The 21503-nt window shown below is 37.2% G+C and overlaps 1 protein-coding gene across 1 annotated transcript in view; it reads right to left on the reverse strand.

Moving 5' to 3' along the window:
- LOC124613936 (DNA-directed RNA polymerases I and III subunit RPAC1) overlaps positions 1-21503 on the reverse strand; it is a 218032-nt gene that overhangs the window by 7323 nt on the left and 189206 nt on the right. The window contains exons 7-8 of the mRNA XM_047142689.1: positions 6242-6364; positions 3784-3900 (exon numbers count right to left, since the gene is read on the reverse strand). Of these exons, the coding sequence (XP_046998645.1) occupies positions 3784-3900; positions 6242-6364 (240 nt within the window). The remainder of the gene's footprint in view (positions 1-3783; positions 3901-6241; positions 6365-21503) is intronic.

Below are 21503 nucleotides of genomic sequence, written 5' to 3' on the forward strand. Positions count from 1 at the left end.
GAAAGGGAACACAATCTAACGGAAGATTTTGAGCAGCTGAGTGAATATTATAAGAACAGTTGAATGTGGCAAAACCCTGAAAGTAAAGTGTTGTACATTCCACTTACATAACCATCTGGGTGTCACAAGGCTCAAATGTTTCATTTGACAACAAACAAATAAACCACACCAATTATCTAAAATATACTGGCATCATCACTTTTGACTGTTCTAGGACATCTAAAAAACATCTGCAGCAGATTGGATGAATGCAAAAAACCAGAAATAACATAATAAATAAATTGTCACAAAAAACTATGGGAGTGCAAGCAGATTTCCTATGTAATTTTGCACAATAGCTAGTGCACTCAGCTGCTGAGTATTGTACACTAGCATGGATGCAGACGCCACAGCAACAAAATAAGTGAACACCTCAATGAGCCATTGTGCATTATAGCTGGAATGATAAAATCCCCACCAATATTTGGCTCCATACACTTGTGGACATCCCTCTGCCAGATGTGACGTGACAACAGACCACAATTAGAAAATGAAACAAGTTTCATGTTTCAGTATTCCCACCAGTACTTCCAGTCCACACTGTCCTGAATAACGCTCTTGCTTGAAGTCTGTTTCACAGACCTGGGGCAGCAGGGCGGCGGCAGAGGGAGGGGGGGGGGGGGGGGGTGTGTTGATGACATCCTGTTGCAGCATTAGCTCTTCATCCGGGAGCTTGCATGGAGAGGAGAGATGGGAGCCTAACAAAGGTTTCTTCGGTAACACCATGAAGAGTCAGGGACTGAACTATCCAAGAAAATTTGGTGCCACCTAGGTATGGTCAAAAAAGGTCATATCAGTTCTAACATACCCATTCATAAAAGGGGGATGATTGATAATCTTGAAAGTGTCTGTAGAGCAGATCACAGAGCACACTGGCCAACAAAACTTCAAGAGAAGATATGTTAGGAATGGAATGATGTCCTGGAAATTACAGCTGATGAAGTTAAATGGATATCAAATATTTATATAGGTGTATAACTGTGGAATATTGTGTCAAATCTATTTTTTGTAGGATATGTGGCTTTTAATTCATAGTTTGTAATTTTCTTTTGTAAAATTTGTGATCTGCATTTTTCTTTCTTTTCTTCTTTTGTATTTTGGAACTTATACACCTTAGTTTACCACATGAAAAGTCAATTGCACCAATTTTGTGTAAGTCATTATTATGAATTTTTGTCATCTTGCCAATCAATACAATCCCAACCAAGCTGAACATAACAAATACTGTTATTAAAGAAAGATATATTACATAGTTTTTTCTCTCCCCTAAATTACGAAGCTGGTAAAGAGGGACAAAAAATTATACATCAACAGCCAAATAGCAGAGAAGATGTGTAGTTCTGTGAGATCGAGTATATGCTACATTTCACTTGCTTATTGTACTGCAAAAGCCTGTTCCTCCCTGTTCCAGTGGATACAGTGGCTAGATCAAGACTGTAATGGCTGACATTTGAATCCACCGGGGGAAAAAGAAACACCAACAAGAAGACACAACAACTATATAAATTCTGGCATCAGGCCATATCTCCATGTCAAAATCATTATGGTTTGTAAGACTTACACTTGGTCTTGGATATTGATATACCAACCGAGATGAAGTTCTTACTGTGGAGGAAAACTTGAGCAATTCTTTACATGGCAAACCTGCACTTAGAAACAGTCCCTTATCAACTCTCAGCACTCCAAGGGAACAATTTACTCATCTGTGCTGAATAACATGTTCATAGGTGTTAGTTGTCATATGTCACATGTCCCATAGATAGGTTAACACCAAATATTATTTTCACTATACCTTTTTGTAGAATCAGTGCTGTCTTTCTAAGTGATGAGTTACCCCAGAAAATTATTCCATAAGATATTATTAAATGGGAATACACAAAATATGTCAGGAGGTTGATTCAATTGTTTCCAGTACTAGCCAGACTACTTCCAATTCTTTTTTTTTTTTTTTTTTAATTTTTTTTTGTCAATATTTACAGCCAAAAATTTGAAGCATTCTACTGTGTTTACTGACTCCTGTTCATGTGCTACATCAATTGTTGCTATGACTCTTACTTGTTGTACAGAACTGAATAAAATGTGTTTTCTTAAATTTAAGGACGAGTCCATTTTCAGAGAACCACTTAATAATTCTCTGAAAAAAATATTAACAATCTCATGTGTTGCTTTCTCCCTAATGGGATTACATCTCCAAAAAGTACCAATTCTGCATGTTGAATGTTAAGTGGAAGGTCATTCATTCATGTATATAAGGGATAGCAATGGACCCCAAATTGAGCCTTGTGGGACTCCCTTTTGGACTCTCCCCACACTAAAACTTTCTATCTTTCCAACATTGTTTGAATTATTCAGCACAACTTTTTGCATTCTGTTTTTTAAGTATGATTCAAACCATTTGTGTGTAAATCTATTAAGTTCATAAAACTTGAGTCTTTTTAAGAGTGCAAGGTTTTCTACACAACCAAATACCTTACAAAGATCACAAGGAACAGCAACTGGCGATCATTATTATGTAAGACTTGTAATACTTGGTGGCTGAATGTATAAATAGCATTCTCACTCAAGCAATCCTTCTGAAATCCAAACTGTGATATGTTACGTAATTGTTTCTACTTAAATGTGACACTATTCTTGAGTACAGTACTTTTCCAAATACTATGTAAAAAGAAGTCAGCAAGAAAATCTGATGATAATTATTTTTTTCTTGCCACACCTCTTGTAAAGCAGTTAACAACTGCATATTTTAATCTATCTGGGAAAATTCCATGTGTCTGTGATGCATTACATATGTTATCACTGAGGACATTACCTACAGCAACTTTTCAGAATTCTGTTTGAAATTCTATCAACACCATATAAGCTTTCATGTTTAAGAGTTTTTATGATACTATTAATTTTGGTGTAGGGTGTTGGCACTACTTCTAGTGGCTTAAAGTTTTTTGGAATGACACTTGTAATACATTCTCTTGCTTCTTCAACTAAACCATTTAATCCTATTTTTCCTGCTATATTTAGAAAGTGTTTGCTAAATGTATTTGTAACTTGTGAAATATCTGTCTCAACATTGTCATTCAGTTTAATTGTTAATAGTTGTCCTCTTTCTCATTTGACAACAATCCATATAGTTTCAATTTTATTACCTCCATTATTTATTTCAGTCAGAATGTGCAGACTTATGGACATTTTAATGACTTTCCTTAAAATACGACAATGCTTTCGTTGTATAAAAGTGCTGTCAGATCATGACTTATTCTGGCCATTACTCAAATTTCTCTCTACATATTACATGAGGTTTTAATTTCCTTAGTTATCCACGGTTACTTGTTTTAAATGGGTTTTCTTGATAACTTTTTAGGAAAGCTACTTTCAAATATTGATACAAATCCTATACTAAATAAATTTAATTTGACATTAGCATTTCTTCCTGTTATCCTGTAGTAGACGAGTTGGAAAATAACTACTGAAATTAGACTGAAATATCTAAATAATGATTACAGTTCATCTTTCCTGCCTGTATTTATCTTTAAAGAAATCTACACTGAAATCGGTACAAGCTACTAACTTTCTTCTTGCTTGACAGGTAGTTCAATAATGCATCTACATTTATCACAAACAGCTGAATTAAGTAGTAACATGGCTTCTCACTATTTGATAATTAAAATTGATACTAAAAGAATTGTAGCAATAGATATATCAACCATATAAAAGGTGGTAAACTAAAAATTCACAATACTGTGTACTTACAAATATAATGATCCCTTATCCTCTCCATTTTAACTGCATTTTTTAAGTCGTCATATCTGAAGACATTTCTACTGCATGTGTCATACCTTGCACTTAAAACTTTGGCTTTCTTTTTACCTGATAAATAAAGATACAGAATAAGCAACAAGACTTATTACAAAATATCATCAAACTACATAAATAGAATTGATTTTGTCAATTTTGTAATATATGAACAACTACTACTTTGTAAGTATGGTTCAGGAAAACAAGTCTGTGAACAATTTAAGCAAGAGACATCTCATTTAAACGTAAAAATGCAGCAAATACATCATTACATGATATTTCTTATGAGGGTCGCTTTGTAAGTTTTCACAAATGATCACTAAGTGATCTATTGAGAACAGGCCATTTATACTGTTTTAAAATTTGCCATTTGTTACTGTTAAAACAATGACTGATCATAAACTGGCTGAGTTGTTTATTTACAGTGAGTGTTTTAACAAACAGTTTTGTCAAAAGAATGGCAATATCACATGAAGAATTTTGCTGAGCAATTTTATTACGATTTCCGTAAAGGTCTACCTCAACAACAATTCCTTGAACGACTTTGTTCAACTTTTGGTAACCAATCACCTCCAGAAAAGTCTTTTGCGTGGTTTACAGAAGGTCATCATGGAAATACTGCAGTCAACAATGAATTTCATGAAGGTTGACAAATATCAAAGCTGTGTACAACATGACTAAAGAATTTGACATGTGACTTCCTGTAAGATAGAGGCATACTTACACTCATTAAAGAATCTAGTACTTCAAATTTTAGATGAAAATTCAACTGAAAAAGATCACCAATTTTGCACAGTTTAACTGAATATTAAAAGCAGGTTCATGTCAATTGATGAAACAAAATGCCCGAAAACTTGATTGAAGAAACACAAAATCTGTGTACATTATCATAACTTGGATGTATTCATAAAAACAAGGTGGAAATCAATAGCTTGAGTGTTCCAAGATGAACCAGAGCTAACGAAGATGGATTGTTCACAAAGAACTTCCAACAAAATTATGCGATTTTTCAAATACCATGCCTAACTTTTCAGTATTCTGCATGTATTCACTTGATTTTTCAAGAAAGGACTTTCTTATGTGAAACAAAAAATGTGCGTACAGTGATTTTCATCACATCAAAAAGATGTTGCATCATACCAATACCCCATTTTTGCAACACCAACACCAGTGTGGAAATAAAGGTTACCAGAATTGGTTTGAATGCATGAAAAAGTGTATGAGTTTTAAAGGTTAATATTTTTAGAGACAATAATATGATTGGTCCAAAGAATTTTTATTTCATTATTTTTGTAAACACTTAAAAATGTGCCATTTCACATAGTCATGGCAACCAAAAATGTTGCTCACCAAGGAGTTCAAAATTTACTTGTGGCAACAGGCGAATGAACATTCTATGACCTACAATTATTAATTAATGGTACGAGAAATCTTTGTTTCCTCTTGCAACAACCAAGTTGTCAACTGTAAAACGATACACTTTAATGCTGAATTATTCACCAACGGTGTCTGCATTAACACTTCTCAAGGCAACCATTTGGATTGCCAACTGCTTATTACTAATAGTCTACTCAGTTTTGCTTTTGTAGTGTCTGCTCATACACAGAAATATTTATAGTACAGCAGTTTTTCAGTTTTGATACTAAACTGGAATAGTATGAGGCTGTATGAGATGAGTTGTGTTAATGCTTGAACTTTTGATCTACAAAAATGAATGTGGTGAGTGAGACATACACCTTACAGATTCCTGTCCTGTGGTACATCAAAACCATGAAAAGGAGTTAATATTCCAGAAATAATAATGTTGAAAAATTGCTAATTTTTATGCCCAAACAGTTCCACACTGACACAATGAAATTTATGCTGTATAGTAAACCTAAAATGCAATCATTTGGCATTCACATTTAAGTGAGCTCACCCATTCTTAACACTTTCCCAAAATCTGTACACAGTATTTATACTGTTAATTGCATATCTATAAAATATCGAAAGTGATGACACCTGGCATCATGTAAGCTTGCAACAGCCAAAACCTGAGTAATGCTAGCCAAGTCTGAAAGGTGCACCTTAAATGACAATCCTCCAGTTTCTCCCAGGGAGCAATGTTAGTGTTCATCTAGCAACATTTTGGAGAGCAAGAGAAGGTGCACCAAAACTTCTTGAAGTGCTGAGTGGCCGCACACTATTTTCATGATACTTCCCACTGAGAAACAAATGTTTTAGTCAAACTCATGTCCAGACATCTCTGTATGTCATTCTGTGACACCTCCATACCCAATAAAGGGTGTTTCCAACACTAATGTCAACCTTTCGAGTTCGTGGACTCCGAATTTCTTTCACAGTGACATGGTGCCATAGCTTTTATACAAAACAAAACATGTCTATCAAATTAAAAAAAAACTTATTTGCTTACCATTTTTTCCATCTTCTAGACCAATGACACCCGGAGAAAAGCACTTTTGTAATCGCTCGGCTGCTTCTCCTTCAATATCTTTCAGAAGAGTAACTTCTGGATGCAACCGGTAGAAGGCTGTAGCTACAAAAGTTTCAGAGTAAACATAGATAATACAAACACCACTAATCTAAACAAAATTTTAATTTATATATTTGAATTTAACAAGAACAATCACTTAGGCATGCAACTAAACCACGGAAAAGGACTTTTTTTCTTTTTATTGTAAACACACTTCAATAGAAAATCATCATGTTTTTCAAATTTTTCATTGTTACTCAAAAACGTATTATGATCATATACCATATCACTTTCATCACAAAATTTCTTGTAGTAAATCAGTTATGGTTTCCCCCCTCCTCTCTCTCTCTCTCTCTCTCTCTCTCTCTCTCTCTCTCTATGGTAAGTAAACTGATAAGAAGACCATGTAAAATTATGAAAGTCTGGGTTTTGAATCAATGTTGCAGTGGAGAGACATCCTCTGTCATCATAATCAGCTTAATCATCATCAACATATTATTATTATTACTATCCTTTTCTCAGACGTTATGTCTGGTTAAAAATGGAAAGTGACGTGGACCTTGATCAAGCGTGACTTCCTTTTAACTGTACGGTATATGTTACATTGCATTTAGGAACTTTCAGGTAATTGAACAAGTATCAATAGTTACAGATTTCTATAGTTGTATATATAAGTTTGGATGTAGCTGTATTGCGTTGATGTACTGGTGGATATTGTGTGGTATGACTCCTGTAGTTGATAGTATAATCGATATAATGTCAACTTTATCCTGAAGCCACATGTCCTTGATTTCCTCAGCCAGTTGGATGTATTTTTCAATTTTTTCTCCTGTTTTCTTCTGTATACTTGTTGTATTGGGTATGGATATTTCGATTAGTTGTGTTAATTTCTTCTTTTTATTGGTGAATATGATGTCAGGTTTGTTATGCGGTGGTGTTTTATCTGTTATAATGGTTCTGTTCCAGTATAATTTGTATTCATCATTCTCCAGTACATTTTGTGGTGCATACTTGTATGTGGGAATGTGTTGTTTTATTAGTTTATGTTGTATGGAAAGTTGTTGATGTATTATTTTTGCTACACTGTCATGTCTTCTGGGGTATTCTGCATTTGCTAGTATTGTACATCCGCTTGTGATGTGATATACTGTTTCTATTTGTTGTTTGATAAGTCTGCATTTATCTGTTGTGGTATTGGGATCTTTAATAATATGCTTGCTGTAATATCTGGAGTTTATTGTTTGATCCTGTATTGCAATCATGAATCCTTCCGTCTCACTGTATATATTGCCTTTTCTTAGCCATGTGTTGGATGCATCTTGATCGATGTGTGGCTGTGTTAGATGATACGGGTGCTTACCTTGTAGTGTTTTCTTTTTCCAATTTACTTTCTTCGTATCTGTTGATGTTATGTGACCTAAAGGGTTGTAGAGCTGCTTATGAAATTGTAGTGGTGTAGCCGATGTATTTATATGAGTAATTACTTTGTGTATTTTGCTAGTTTCTGCTCGTTCTATAAAGAATTTTCTGAAATTGTCTACCTGTCCATAATGTAGGTTTTTTATGTCAATAAATCCCCTTCCTCCTTCCTTTCTGCTTAATGTGAATCTTTCTGTTGCTGAATGTATGTGATGTATTCTATATTTGTGGCATTGTGATCGTGTAAGTGTATTGAGTGCTTCTAGGTCTGTGTTACTCCATTTCACTACTCCAAATGAGTAGGTCAATATTGGTAAAGCATAGGTATTTATAGCTTTTGTCTTGTTTCTTGCTGTCAATTCTGTTTTCAGTATTTTTGTTAGTCTTTGTCTGTATTTTCCTTTTAGTTCCTCTTTAATATTTGTATTATCTATTCCTATTTTTTGTCTGTATCCTAGATATTTATAGGCATCTGTTTTTTCCATCGCTTCTATGCAGTCGCTGTGGTTATCCAGTATGTAATCTTCTTGTTTAGTGTGTTTTCCCTTGACTATGCTATTTTTCTTACATTTGTCAGTTCCAAAAGCCATATTTATGTCATTGCTGAATATTTCTGTTATCTTTAGTAATTCGTTGAGTTGTTGATTTGTTGCTGCCAGTAGTTTTAGATCATCCATGTATAGAAAATGTGTGATTTTGTGTTGGTATGTTCAAGTAATATTGTATCCATAATTTGTATTATTTAACATGTTGGATAGTGGATTCAAAGCAAGGCAGAACCAGAAAGGACTTAATGAGTCTCCTTGGTATATTCCACGCTTAATCTGTATTGGCTGTGATGTGATATTATTTGAATTTGTTTGGATATTAAGTGTGGTTTTCCAATTTTTCATTACTATGTTTAGAAACTGTATCAATTTAGGATCTACTTCGTGTATTTCCAATATTTGTAGTAACCATGAGTGGGGTACACTATCAAAAGCTTTTTGGTAATCAATGTATGCGTAGTGTAGCGACCGTTGCTTAGTTTTAGCTTGGTATGTCACCTCTGCATCTATTATCAGTTGCTCTTTACATCCTCGTGCTCCTTTGCAACAGCCTTTTTGTTCTTCATTTATAATTTTGTTCTGTGTTGTATGTGTCATTAATTTCTGCGTAATGACTGAAGTTAATATTTTGTATATTGTTGGTAGCCATGTTATGAGGCGATATTTAGCTGGGTTTGCTGTGTCTGCTTGATCTTTAGGTTTCTATTATTATTATTATTATTATTATTATTATTATTATTTACCAGACAATATACAGGCATTCTCAGCCACCGTATTCCAGTCTCCAGCCTCATGATTTTTAATGTTTCAAAGTGTTTTGAGTGAAAATCAGTGTCTTTAGCAAATGTATAAGCCATTTAGGAATTATACTACTACTTTTCTGTTGAAAATGGAAGTTGTACTTACATTCAACAACAACCATGTCCAAGGAATACAAAATTTGTGCTCGAGCAGAGCAGGATTGATGAGGATACCCACTGCACCTAGCATCACATCCACTGTTCTCCTAATATCTGATTTGTGATAGTCTTCTGGGGGAGGGTCTTCTGTTAGGAGAATTTGCAGATGGTGGATAATGTACACAGTAACCCAAGATGGAAGGTCGTAATTTGACAAAGAAAAACTGGATTGAAGTTGTTCAGTTTTACAGGTTATTATGTGGGCGGTAACCCAAGATGGAAGGTCGTAATTTGACACAGATAAACTGGATTGAAGCTGTTTAGTTTTACAGGTTATTAAGTGGGACCAAATGTGAAAGACAGTGAACATTTTAGCAGGAATACACTTCGTCTAGGAATTTAGGAGAAGGCTTTTTTTGCTTCTTACTGAGTGAGGCTGTTATTTATTTGAAATAAAGTGTCCTATTTCACACCATTAGCTAACTGCAACCATTCAGTTATATTCAAATGGACCTAGCAATATCAACATGACAATATAAGATCAGAAAAAGGAAGACAGAGCTTTCCTTTACAACAAGCAGCCACATGAACTATAATCAAATATAGCCAAAATTGAACAATTAAAAACTGAAAATAAAGACACATACTGCCATCATGTTAAGATGGTCACACATACAGCATTTACAGACTGTACATGATGCCATACAGAAGATCCAGACATAGCAGATTACTTCAGGAAAACTGATTTCCCTGTATATAATATAATTAAAATCCAATGTCACTATTTCACATGAAGTACATAAATGTGTACTTGTAGCACAAAATTTAATCCCTGCTGGGAAGTCACACCAAAAACTAAAACAACAGGTTAGATGGTACATGAATGCCCCAACATGTTATCCCATTCATGTATAATGCTACTGCTACTGCTGCTGCTGCTGCTGCTGCTGCTACTACTACTACTACTACTACTACTACAACGTGCACCCCCCCCCCCCCCCACACACACACACCTTAGAGCTACATGGCCTAGGCTTGTGCTGGCACTATAGGTCAAATGGAGTAATGTGTCCAGTGGAGGGTGGAGGGTGGGCAACACAAGAAAGGAGGTGGGGAGAGGGGGGGGGGGGGGGGGGTTGGAGGTTTGGGTCGTTCGGGGGAAGAGACCAAACTGTGAGGTCATCATTCTCATCAGATTAGGGAAAGATGTAGCCCGTGCCCTTGCAAAGGAACCATCCTGGCATTTGCCTGGAGCGATTCAGGGAAATCACGGAAAACCTAATTCAGGATGGCCGCATATGAGATTGAAATGTCGACCTTCCAAATGCAAGTCCAGTGTCTAACCACTGCGCCACCTCGCTCAGTAAAGGAGATGGAGAATGAGAGGTTGGTTGGGGAAGAGTGGTAGACAGCTGGGAGTGAGAGGCAGCAGGTGCTTAGAATAGGAATGTGGTTCCAGTGGCTTGTTCTGGTCACAAGTACTGTGAATTATGCAGAGTACACAGTAATGTGGAGGAGTGGTTTAGGAGGGGGAGATAGAACAGGGGACGAGGGTGACAGTGCAGGATAAGTGCAGTTACGATTTCAGGGCAGAGGTGGACATGGGTGAGAAGCAGGGGCTAGTGAAGATTGAGGTCAGGCCAATTACAAGAGTGAAGGATGTGTTGAAAGGACAACTACTATTTATGAAATTCACGGAAGTTGGTGTTTCGGGGAAGGCTCCAAATGGCACAGGTTGTGAAACAGCCTCTGAAATCGTGCATATCATGTTCTGCATCATGTTCTGCTACTGGGTGGTCAATTCTGGTCTTTGTCACAGTTTGGTGGTAATCATTTGTTAGGGTGGACAGCTAGTTGGCAGTCATAACCAAATCAAATGCTGTGTAGAAATTACAGCTGAGCAGGTGTATGGCATCACTATTTCGAGAAGTGGCCCAGTGTCTGATAGGATAGGATAATCCTTGAGCTGGGACTTTGGGAGGAAGATCTGGGTATGTGTATTGGGCAGGACTTGCACCTCATGTAGTAAAGCTGAGGAATAGCTTTTGCATATAGCTGTTGCATTCAGATGGATTAGAATACTGTGTAGATTGTGTGAGTGGCCAACAACCATTTTGGGAAGAGTATCAGCTACCAGAGCCACATCCCTATCCCATACGAGAGTGAGGGCAGGGGGGGGGGGGATAGGAATAGGGAGGAGGGGGAGGGGAGGGGGGAGAGGGAGGGAGAGAGGGAGAGGGGGGGGGAGAGAGAGAGAGAGAGAGAGAGAGAGAGGGGGGAGGGGGAGAGAGAGAGAGACAGAGAGAGAGAGACAGAGAGAGAGAGAGAGAGAGAGAGAGAGAGAGAGAGAGAGAGATGTGTTTCTCTCTGTGTGTTCTATAATTATAGTTCTATGAAGGGTTTCATTTGAAAACTAGCACAGTTCTCTCTCATTTTATGTGCCTTTTGATGACTCAGTGCTCTGCTATTCAGTGAGTTGTTATCTTTACTCCTTAAAATACATTCCACCAGGACTTTCCATATCATATTGATAAGGTATCTTGTTTTTTTAATATCTAGGGATTTCTGATTTTGTGTATTATGTCTACAAGAAATCTACTAAAGACTTTCTGCACTGGACAGTAAAATTAAATTCCCAACCCTAGACAGGTACACACAGTATTCAATGCAATTTATTTTTACTTCTAATATTGTAGATGAGAATTTTACAGTTTGTCCCAAAGGTATTGGTATTAGTAGTCATAAATATCATAGGTCATAAAACTGTTGGCACATGAGTGTAATAACACCAAGTTCTCTGAAAACATTTCTGCAAGATGTTCGGTTATCAACACTGCACGATATTTATACTACATAATAAATATTTTTTTACTTGTCCTGCATGGCCTCAGAAGACTACGCCATAGTAAATTGAGTGGTAAGAGACTAACTATGTACCCAAAATATGCCAAAGATATCTAAACAGGTCATGTAAGAAGGGCATTCAATAAGTACCGCAACACTTTTTTCTGAATATTCAGAACACCAATACACAATATTATTCCCCACTCTTCTCGCTACAAAACCCTACTATGCAACATAATCTCCATTCAATGTGATGGCCTTACACCAGCTGACTGCGAGGGTCGGCATGCCCACATGGTACCACTGTACTGGTCAACGTCAGAACCGACATCTTGCTGCATCGATACCCTCCCAATTACCCATGTACTGCTTCCCACAGAGTGCATCCTCCACTGGGCCAAACAGATGGAAATCAGTAGACGTGAGATAAAGGCTTTTGGGTGAATGAGGAAGAATAGTCCAATAAAGGTTTGTGAGCTCTTCTCAGGTGTGCAGACTTGTGTGAGGCCTTACGTTATTAAGGAAAAGGAAAAATTCATTTGCATTTTTGTGGCAATGAAAACGCTAAGTCATTTCTTCAATTTCCTGAGGTTAGCACAATTCACTTCAGAGCTGACTGCTTCACCATGACGGAGGACATTAAATAGAATAACCCCTTCAGTGTCCTAGATGACTGTCACCTTGACTTTATCAGCTGAGGATGCAGCTTTTAACTTTTTCTTTGGAGGAGATGTGGTGCAATGCCACTCCACGGATTGCCCTTTTGGTTCCAATTTGAAGTGATGAGCCCATGTTTCATCGCCTGTGATGATGTTCAACAAAAATTATGACAATTAGCCTTGTACTGTGTAAGTAACTCTACACAGATGGCCCTTTGTTGCTCTTTATGGTCTTCTGATAGGCAACAAAGAACCCTGCAGGTGCATACATTTGAGTACACCAACTGGTGGACAAGCACGCCAGCACTACCAACAGAGACATTCAGTTGTTGGTGTTTGATTATAATCTGTCAATCTTCTCGAATGAGAGTACCTGCACATTCCAACATTACAGGAGTCGCAGCTCTCTGTGGTTGTCTGGCATCCAGGAGATCAAAAAGATTTGCATGACCTTGTTGTGACAATGACAGACGCCTCTCCCAACAACTCACTGTGCTTTTGTTCACTGCTAGGTCTCCACAGACATTCTGCAGCAGCCTACGGATACCTGTGAAGCTCTGGTTTTCCGCTGAAAGAAACTCAATGATAGCTCTGTGCTTGGAATCCACCTCTCTTTCAGACACCATTTTGAAGGCTACATATAATGCCGCCACCTATTAGTACTTCATGAAACTATGTAGGAGCTGATGCAGGAATATTCCATGATGCCCCACAATAAATTCTGAAATTTTTCACGCAAAACTAGCTGAGGAAAAAAGTATTTTGTTACTTATTGAAAGTCCCCTCACGATTCTCAATATGTCAAAATTTTTGAGATAGGCAAAATTCTCACGATAAACAGAATCACAAATATGCCTATGATTTATGACGAACAAGGGAAGGATAATAGTTTTACATCCAGAGCTGAAAAATTATGAAAACACTATACATTTGTATCACGTATCATAGATCACTTTCTGAAGAAGTGTAGAAACAATGAGATTTTCCCACTGCAGAGCGAAAATCTCATTCTGGAAACATCCCCCAGGCTGTGGCTAAGCCATGTCTCTGCAATATCCTTTCTTTCAGAAGTGCTACGTCTGCAAGGTTCGCACGAGAGCTTCTGTAAAGTTTGAAAGGTAAGAGATGAGGTAATGGCAGAAGTAAAGCAGTGCAGACGGGGCGTGAGTTGTGCTTGAGTAGCTCAGATGGTACAGCACTTGCCCGCGAAATGCAATAGGTCCCGAGTTCGAGTATCGGTCCGACACACAGTTTTAATATGCCAGGAAGTTTAAAGTGTAAGAAATATTACAGAATACGAGAAAAAACATCAGGGTGTATATGCGGACAAGGAAAAAAAATTCCTGAATTTCTCTTGGATTTCCCGGTTAAAAATACTCTTTCTCCCAGGTGGAAACATAGTTTTTCCCTCTGAATTGACAGTATATTTTCTCTCGGAACTGTATAACTTATCAATCCTTTGAATGGTTATGGTTTTATGCATGGGCGTAGAATTTCCCGGCGGTTTAGAAAAAGAAACTCCGGGGAAAAAAACACCTTTTGGAAAGATGTTTGTTGCGCTTTTCTAAGCCGTTCGTAGCTCATGTCATGTGATCTCACCAGCCAATGACAGCGGATATTCAGAGCTTCGGACATAAAGTGTAGTCAGCCAATAGCAACATCACTGTCAAGTAGCACGAACACACGAACAGGAAAAGTTAATGGTTTAAATTAATACATATGATGCTACAAGAAAAACAAAGCTTTCACATATAATATTTGTCTCTAAGGCCAATACACTGCAAGAGAAGCTAAGCTTTCACATATAATGTTGGTCTTTTATGCACGTATTACGTTTTAAGATATATCACACAAATGTGCCAGTAAATTTTTTAACGACGACATAAAAGTGTGATCTTCTGGGCTATAAATTCTTCTAAATGGCTCGTCATCAAACAGCTGATTTTTAAATGAGTCTCAGATTCCCAGTGAAGTAGGCACTGATCTGATATTAAGCCTTTCAATGTGGTTTCGGGATGTAAATTTCCTTGGGTACCAGTACTTCATTATCTCATGTCTGGTTCTTTGTTATGGAATAATGCCATACATGCTAGAAGATGAAAACGTTCACTTGAAATGCACCGAACAATTGAAACTAGCCAATAGTTATGGAACTAAACCCTTTGTTTCAAATATATTGACTGCCTCAGCGGAAAAGATTAATAAAAGAAAATTTCTTCAGCAAACCGATAAAAATAACTTCATTGTTCTGCATGGCAATTAATGCTTAGTCAAGAAAGGTGGAAATAAAACAAAATGTGAAACTAATAACGTATTTTAGTCTTCCGTAATTATGTGAATGTATTACATGTATTCACATGATTGTTCCCGGCCAAAGAAATCAATTTTGTTTTCATTTGATGTGAGTGCAGTAGACAAAGAGAAATCAGCAAAATCACTAAATGTAAACACGGGTCACATGGAGACTACTTGCTTCCCTATTATAAATCAGACTGCTCTGCACATCAGACCCGTATCTACAATATTTCCGAACAGGGGCAATAGTAGATAGTGGCGTCCCTCGAGTGTTTGAGATAGGACATCAAAAATTAAAAAAAAAAAAAAAATATCGAATTTTCAAAAATATCTTCATTTTGTAGTGCACATCTTTCTGAAGAGTCTGATACATAAAACATACGTGTCCGAGGAATTGTAAGACATGTTATTTGATCTTAAGTGTGCCAAAGTGCAGTGCCACACCTCTTCACACAGCATTCTTCTATCGGACGTCACTGTATTTCGGTCTGTGGAATTGAAACGTGTATATTTTGTACTGGATGCCATCAAACTATACTCAGGCCAGTGGAAATTAAAATGTCCTATGGTGCCTCTCCTGCTTCCAGTTGGCCGGTTTGACATCCTGCCCCCTCTTCAGAAAATTTGCGCTCTTTATTCCCTATTAGCTAACAACTTGCTACTTTGTGTCACATAAAATTAAGTATAGGATACATAAAACCAGTAAAGAGAAGAGACAAGCAAGACAGTGCACATTTCTTCAATCCTTAGCTCCTAGAATTTTTTTCTCTATAATCTTGCTACAGCTTTACATGGCATACTTTCCTTTCTGCGAAAGGATCTGTTACCTCATCAAAGTTTGTCAAACTTTTTGCTACATGAAAAATCGAAATGTCGTTGTCTAATACTGAAAAAGGTGTAATTACAAATAGACCCAAGACTGGTGTGGTTTCTTGACCTGATTACCTGTATTTTGTCACTGTCTGTGAGATAAAACAAAATAGGCCATATAATACTGCAGCAATTGTTAACACACGCCAAATAAAAAAGACTGTTTTGCAGAAATGGTCATTTTTATAACGCGGCAGGATATAATTCACAAAGTACCAATATCAAATGCCTATTAGGTCTACTACAAGCAAAAAGCTTTAGGTTAGGAAATAGTTTTACACTTCATTCATATGCTCCAGTTTCTCAAGCATGAGATCGAAAAGTAGTAGTGCAAAATTTTTATATAAATTTGGAATTAGTCATATTTTTCCATAATTTATGCGATGTCACCATTTCTTCTCCTTCCTCATTCTAACAAACAATGTTGTCATGACTAATTCTGTATCCATTCCTGCCAATGTCAAAGCTTATTCGCCGGTTAATTTCACTAAGTCTGCCAAAATCACCAATTTAGTTATCCCACGATTATTCTCTGGTTAGGCATTGTTACGTGTCTGTACAATGCGTTTTCCGCGCTACTTCCAGAATAGAACTTAAAGCGGCTGCTAGCCGGAGACTGTACAACTGGCTCTTGCTAGTATAGTGATCTGGCCAAAAATTTTCTGTCAAAATCTCATTTTCCTGGTTACACCGAGAAGATAATACATAATCTTTCTTGCCTGTTATTCCTGTTGGTCGTTTATTCACACCCAGGTTGTCTGAATCTATGAATTTCACTGGTAATCATAACAACACTCATCATTCGCAAACCCTATCAACCACATAATCAGACAGTGGTTGGCTTTCTTTCGTTCGGCTATACTCTGCTCAGCTCGTATAGCCCCTTTTGTCTGCAGGAAAGTTTATTTCTAGATGTGATGAGGATTCCACTGACAGACACATCACGTACACTATGCACGCATTCACAAATCAACTTATGATTCATTCAGAAATCAACTTAGAACGTGTTCAACAATGTTCAAAAACTGACAGGGACAGGTTTCAAATTCATACAAATAATCGATAGATCAAACGTGCGCTGGATGCTAGGCGCTTTGTGAAACAATGTTTTTTTTCCTCAAGAATATGAATTTGCCCCCCCCCCCCCCAATCCACTCCTAGATCCAGGGCTGCTGCGCAATCTGGCAGCTTGGGTGTGCCAGTAAAATTTTTCCCGGTAGCACCTAGCTGCCTTCCCCCCCTTTTTTTTGCTGTGACTGCTTACATAGCCAACAGCCACGTTTCTGTAGCCAGAAGCGGAATAAGATACTGCTCAACTGCGCATGGGCATGATCCCACTTTTAACTGCTAAAACAAATCTAATGTTAACAGTTGTGACATCATGCTCATCAGAGGCAATTTGTTGTTACAAAGCACTGTATAGTCTTCCTAAAGCCTTGGACATATTTTGCTGTTGGCAGACGCTTGTAAGAGCACTGTGTTTCGTTGCTGTATATGGTGCATTTCCTCTGCAATTTAAGTTTTATTTCAGTTTTTTCTCTCATTCATGTTTTATTGCTGCAGCATTGGTTCTTACCAGTCAAAATTACAAAAATTTAACTGAGAACAAAAACAATGAAAAATTCTCGGAATTCAAAAAAATTCCCAGGTTATTCCCCGTTTGCTCCCAGATGAAAAAATTCCCGGGTTTTTCCCGGATCTCCAAGCTGTCGCGGGTCGTAGATACCCTGAATATCTTTATTACAAAAATACAAATATAAAAAACATAGGCCACAACAGAAAACAAACACCTGCACCTCAGTTGCACTCTAGGGCCAAAACTAGCAGCTGAGTATCACACTGGTACATATTATGGAAGATTCAGTCCATCAAATAGCCAGTTACTAAAAAATCTTTTAAAAAGTTTCAAAATATTACATACTTTTTAATATTTCATAATACATGCAACTGAAAATGCAACAGCATGCATGTTAAGTGCATGGAAGAGCTAGCTGTTGCCACTGACGTGAAGGGTCACCATACACAGCATGCACTGTCATCTCTATCTTGTCACACATTTTATCATCCAAAGGCAAAAAACAAATCGCTGAACTGTACTGCACTTTCTTCTACATGAAGGAAACTCTGTAGCACAACTTACTAAAACACCAAATCCAAAATAACCTACAGGATCAATCAGTGCCATTTCTGTTTCAGTGGCAACAATGGCTACATTAGTGTTGTAATGTTCAGGCATTCCACTTAATGTCATTCACCTACTTGCTTCCGAAATCAATGCAGTTAAATCTGAATTAGAGTCACTTAATTTTGTACATTCTTTTAAATGCTTTTGTTCATGATCAAACTAATCTTGTGACATGGAACACATTCTGGAGATGGCAGGATGGAGATCTTATGCAGACGGGTAGCCCAACAGTCATGTCCAGTAGTCATGCGGAAAATGGCTCTTGTTTGCTTCTTGCTACATCAGGTCCTTACAAGGTTTTTCTAGATCTTTCTATCACTTCAAATTTTATTAGATCATTTTCATGTTTCTGGAAATGTGTTGTTAATAATGTGTTTCAGTGCAAAACATAGCATGTTAGTTTTTTCCAGTTTTTCTTTTTTTAAATTTGTGTGCCTTTTTTGGCCAGAAAATCTCCTTCCTCATTACTTCCTAAGCCACAGCCAGATGATACCCATTAAACTGCAATTGCCTTGTCTTTCTATTGTAGACATTTATTTACTTCTTGGACTTCTTTAAGCTGAAGGATTTTTGGTTCATGTGTGACGATAACTGCTAATACTGCTGCCCTGGAATTACAAAATATAACTGCTTTGTCAAATGTGTGTATATAGTTGATTAGCTGACATGTTACAGTTATGATGGCTTCAACTTCGCCTTCAAAATCTGTGTGGTGCAGTCCTAAAGTTTGATAGAAAGAGAAAACTTTGCTGCATATTCCAATGCCAATGTTTTTTCTTTTTCAATAAATGAAACATCTGTGCAGATGGAGTCACTATTCTTCAGGGTATCTCACATTAATGGTTTTTAATGCTGTAGCCCTCATTATTAATTTATCTTTTCCACTTTTTTACAATTATGCATTATGTCCAGCTGGTACTGAAACTGAGGAAGCAAATTTGTCTTTCCAGTGGTTACTATTACTGTTACATTAATCTTTATAATTTTGGCATTTAATATGATTGGGCAGATAAATCTGTTTCTCATACAAAAGCAGTGTTAACCTTTGAATACTTATTTCAGTTGTTTCTAACCTAGATAGAAAGAATTCTCACGGATATCACCATCCTTGAACATACCCATCAGCTAATCTCCTAAAAATGCCGATTCTGTTTTTGGCTTTCCCAGCAGTTTTATTTGTGTAGATTTGCCAGTTTAATTTGTGACCCATATGTACCAATACATATTTGGAGTGTTCATAGTGCTGTATATCTTCCCCTACAATTTTTAGAGTTGCTGTTGGATGAGAGCAATGTGAAGAAAATATATGGTTAGTAGGTTTTCTGAGTGTTTACTTTGTTACGGTTTTCATATAACCACTCTTCAATGCATTTTACCACTTGGTTCATTTTATTGGTAATTAATTCCTTTTGTTATTTGGAAATGAAATCCAAATAACTAGATCATCTGCATACAGTGTGGTTTTTGCTTCTCCTGAGGAGAGGTCATTGATGAAAGTATTAAATAATGGTGGACTGATCAAACCACCTTGAAGAACACTCTTCAATGTCAGACTGGTCAGAACACCCAGAGGAGCTCCCCTCAATGTTAAGACTGGGCACTGCACCTTGCGGAACTCTTTCTTGAATTTCATAAATTTAGTTAATCTCTTATTTATCTTGTTTCTGGAGCTAAAACAATGGTAACATCAACTTGCATTATCAATAACTGTACCTTTTGAACCACTGTCATGTTTGATAAATTATTTATTTATTTACTCATTCAGTATTTACACAAGGCAATGGTCACATTAACTGCTCAGCATAATGTATTAATTACAATATTTTTAAAGTTCTATACTGAATTACAACATTCTAACAACTCCATGCTATATTATAAACAGTCTTCAGCCACTATATGGCTGTGTTAGTGTATGTTTGTGTGCCCTTCAAGATAGGGGAAGGTCTGAAAAGGGAGTGAAGAAAAGGAATAGTTCCCGAAAAGAAATGCTGAAGCTACAGAAATTAATGTAAATTTAGGACATGTAGGTGGCGAGAAAAACGCACATGTTGTAACACCAATTCCCAACTGTGGAGTTCTGATATTTGGTGTCGGGAGAGGGGATCCAGAAGGACCATGTGATGAAACAGGCTTCGAGGTCATGACTGTCATATTGTGGAGCTTGACTGTTGCCAGTATATACCCCTGTCTATCCCTTTCACCCAAATTGGTAACTTGGTGGCAGGTATATCAATACAGAAGGCCAAACAGTACTTACATAACAGCTAGTACACAACATGTGACATTTCACAGATGGCTTACTCTTTGATAGTATATGTTTTGTCAGTTAGTGGTAGGGTACTGCTGTACGGAGAATATGTCTGAACAAATACAGTATTCCGGTCAGACCCCAAACTCCTTCAGCACTCATTTCACCATCCTATGACTCCTGCCCTTGTGACTGTCTCTACTGTACGATTTGCCTGATGTGCCTCCTACCACCACTTGCACCATTCCTGTAACTGACAAAACATATACTATCGAAGGAAGAGCCATGTGTGAAATGACAGGTTGTTTAGCAGCTGTTATGTAAACACTGTTCAGCCTTCTATACTGGTATGACCACCATCAAGTTATGAGTGGGAACAGACAAAGGGTGTATAATGGCAACCATGGACCAGATAAACTTGCATATTATGATTAATGCAAATATAGATCTGAATTCTGCTCAGCCTGACACATTACCTGATGGATGGTATTTCATAGCGAACTGTATCCAGATGAACTATTTTATCATAGTTTGAAATCGCTTTATGTTCTGCATATAAATATAATAAATGTAACCAATTTGCAGTTACTGGTATTGCATATCATCTGCTGAAGCCCAATTTGGGAAGGGAATGTGCATAAGAATGTGTTCACAAAATAAACAGAGAACAAACACAACAACTTTTCAGTGCACTCGATGCTGTGGTGCTGTGCCAATTGTGGACATTTGAGTGATCTGTTTAAGATACACAATGCATAATGTAATATAGTAATCAGCTGTGGGACCTAGCATCATAGAAAAAAGAAACACATGTGTTTGTTTAGTAGCTAAAGTTCAAAAGCTGGTATAATGTGGACACTTTTAACATGGCAGTTTTAGAGGGCAGATGCTTTCAACAGGGAGAGTGTTGAATACTGCTGAAGTTCAACCTGAACTACCTCATTAATGATACTCTGCCAACTTCAACAAGCAATTGCACATCACCTGTTCCTGAATGCCTTGCTCATTGTTTTCTTTTCTTATTTTTAAATGAGTGAAGCAACTAATCCTTATCCATTCCAGTTTTCATAACAAGCCTCACAACAACAAGAGGAATCAACGTTCCCTGTGGCCATGAGTCAGTTGAGCGTTCACAGAAAAACAGAACACTTGTGTAGGGTTACTACCCTACAAGAGGGAGGTGTGGCTTGTTTCCCCACATCATTCCTCTCCCTAGTGGTCCAAATTATAGTTTG

Source organism: Schistocerca americana, chromosome 4 (genome assembly GCF_021461395.2).
Source record: "Schistocerca americana isolate TAMUIC-IGC-003095 chromosome 4, iqSchAmer2.1, whole genome shotgun sequence".
Taxonomy (NCBI): Eukaryota; Metazoa; Arthropoda; class Insecta; order Orthoptera; family Acrididae; genus Schistocerca; species Schistocerca americana.